At 37.9% G+C, this 2,165-nt stretch overlaps 1 protein-coding gene across 2 annotated transcripts in view; it reads right to left on the reverse strand.

Moving 5' to 3' along the window:
• ACTR3B (actin related protein 3B) overlaps nt 1-2,165 on the reverse strand; it is a 113,455-nt gene that overhangs the window by 71,325 nt on the left and 39,965 nt on the right. For both annotated transcript variants that reach the window (XM_004702327.2, XM_045289972.1), the window contains one exon: nt 1,499-1,609. In XM_004702327.2, the coding sequence (XP_004702384.1) occupies nt 1,499-1,609 (111 nt within the window). The remainder of the gene's footprint in view (nt 1-1,498; nt 1,610-2,165) is intronic.

Here is a 2,165-nt window from a genome sequence, read left to right on the forward strand (position 1 = left end):
GTTTAGATAGTCTCATCTTTCTCCCATGAAGTGACTGGTGGATTCGAACTGATGAACTTATGGTCAGAAGCTCAGTATATGGCCCATTTTACACCTGAGCTTGTTACTCCTTGCTATTAGAGGCCTGACTTTATTTATATTACCATCACAAGACGGACCTAGGTGATCAGAGGATTCTCTTCACCTACCTCAGACAAAGAACCATGATTAATCTAACCCAGTCAAAAAGCTGAACGTGGATTTAGCCTCTGACCACAGACAGCGATGTGAATAGCCTTGCTACCATGTACAATGTATTGAAAAGTGGATAATTGCAAATGCAATTAAGTTAAAATTTAATACTTTATCATTTGATCTCCCTTTTGATCCATTTTAAATTTGTTCTAGTTTCTAATATTTTCTGCTTTATTTTCAATTGAGGTTTTTAATCTCTTGTTTTGTTATTGATGTTATTTGTTGGTTTATTTAATGTTTTTCTGTATATGAAATCCAGGATAGGTAAATCTATGGTTACAGTAACTAGATCAATCATTCCGTGGGGGGATGGCAAGGTTGGTGTGAAATAGGAAACTAGTAACAATGAGTACAAGAATGAAGAAAACATTCTAAAACTGATTGTAGTGACGACTGTGCACTCTTCTTGATGCGAATGAACTGCTGAATTGTATGAGATGTGAATTATATACCAATAAATCTGTTTTAAAAAAACTCATCGAGTCGATTTAGACTCAGTGATCCTATAGGATAGAATAGAACTGTCCGTGTGGGTTTCCAAGACTAATTCTTTACAGCCACAGAAAGCCACATTTTTCTCATGAGGAACAGCTGGTGGTTTTGAACTGCTTGACCTTGTGATTTGTAGCTCAAAACGTCCCCTTGCTAGTGACCAGATTAGACATGGGCATTTGAAGTAATCTACTGAGAAGATTTCTGGGAAAGGATTTCTTCATTTTTAATAAGTGATGTATAATAAAAATCTTCCTACTATCTTGGAAGACAGACATATGGAAAAGTAATGGTGTTCAGAGCTCTGGAAAAGGCGCACCAGGGTTAAAGGAGGAGGAGCAATGAAAACAGGAAACACAGGGAGGAAGTGGAAGGCGTGATGGTACCCTGAAGGGACTGCAATGGATGAGGTGCAGCAAAATGTTTATGAACTGCTGGATGTAAACCTTCTAGCGATGAAAGGAGATAGAATTAAGGAGTCTAAAGGAAACAGCTCTTCAACTATATTCCTAAAAGCGAGAAGACATGTCAGGAGAAAACTGCAAACCTGGGGGTGGGGGTGGGGGACAAAGTATATGATCAGAGACAGCAGAAGGAGTGGAGTGTCTGTCCCGAGAAGTTCAATAAGCTTTGGCAAGGTGCCACTGAAAACTACACATGGTAAAAAGGACATTCATCTAAAATGAGTTTAAGCACTAGTTAGATACAATTTGACAAAACAATCTCTCTGTAGAAAGCTTTAATATATTCCTTAACCCCAGTTACTACTCACCATTAAAAAGTAATGATCCTCAGGTTCTGCTCGAAGATATTTAAAAATCACTTGCTCCATAAATCTTTCCATAAGATCCCAATCTTCAATTATACCGTGTCGTATTGGCCACTACGACAAGAGAAACCAGTAGGTTAAGCTTCCGTCCTCCAGAGTGGACTTAACAAGATGGAACAGAAGACTGTGCTTTGGGAAAATAAAATTCTTAATTTCATGAAATCAATGTTATTCATGTAAAATATAACAGGCACTATTTTTAAATAGATTAATGTCTTAAAATATTAATATTTTATTATTGATATATAATTTTTATATATATTATTTATATTCTACTCCTACTGCATCATCAAGTAGGAAGAATCACCTTAAGAATGGAATGACACCATGATGCTCACCATCCCGACACAATCCTTGAAGACAAATGGGTGCATAAGCAAATGTGGTGAAGAAAGCTGATGGAGCCGGCTATCAAAAGATACAGTGTCTGGAGTCTTAAAGACATGAAGGTAAACATGCGGCCATCTAGCTGAGAAGCAGCCAAGTCCACATGGAAGAAGCACACCAGCCTGTGAGATCACCCGAGGTGTCAAAGGGATCAGGTATCAGACATCAAAGAACAAAAAATCTTATCATTGTCAATGAGGGGAAGTGCAGACTGGTGACCCAA

This window comes from Echinops telfairi, unplaced genomic scaffold (genome assembly GCF_000313985.2).
Source record: "Echinops telfairi isolate 266 unplaced genomic scaffold, ASM31398v2 ScPeMD7_31;HRSCAF=116, whole genome shotgun sequence".
NCBI lineage: Eukaryota > Metazoa > Chordata > Mammalia > Afrosoricida > Tenrecidae > Echinops > Echinops telfairi.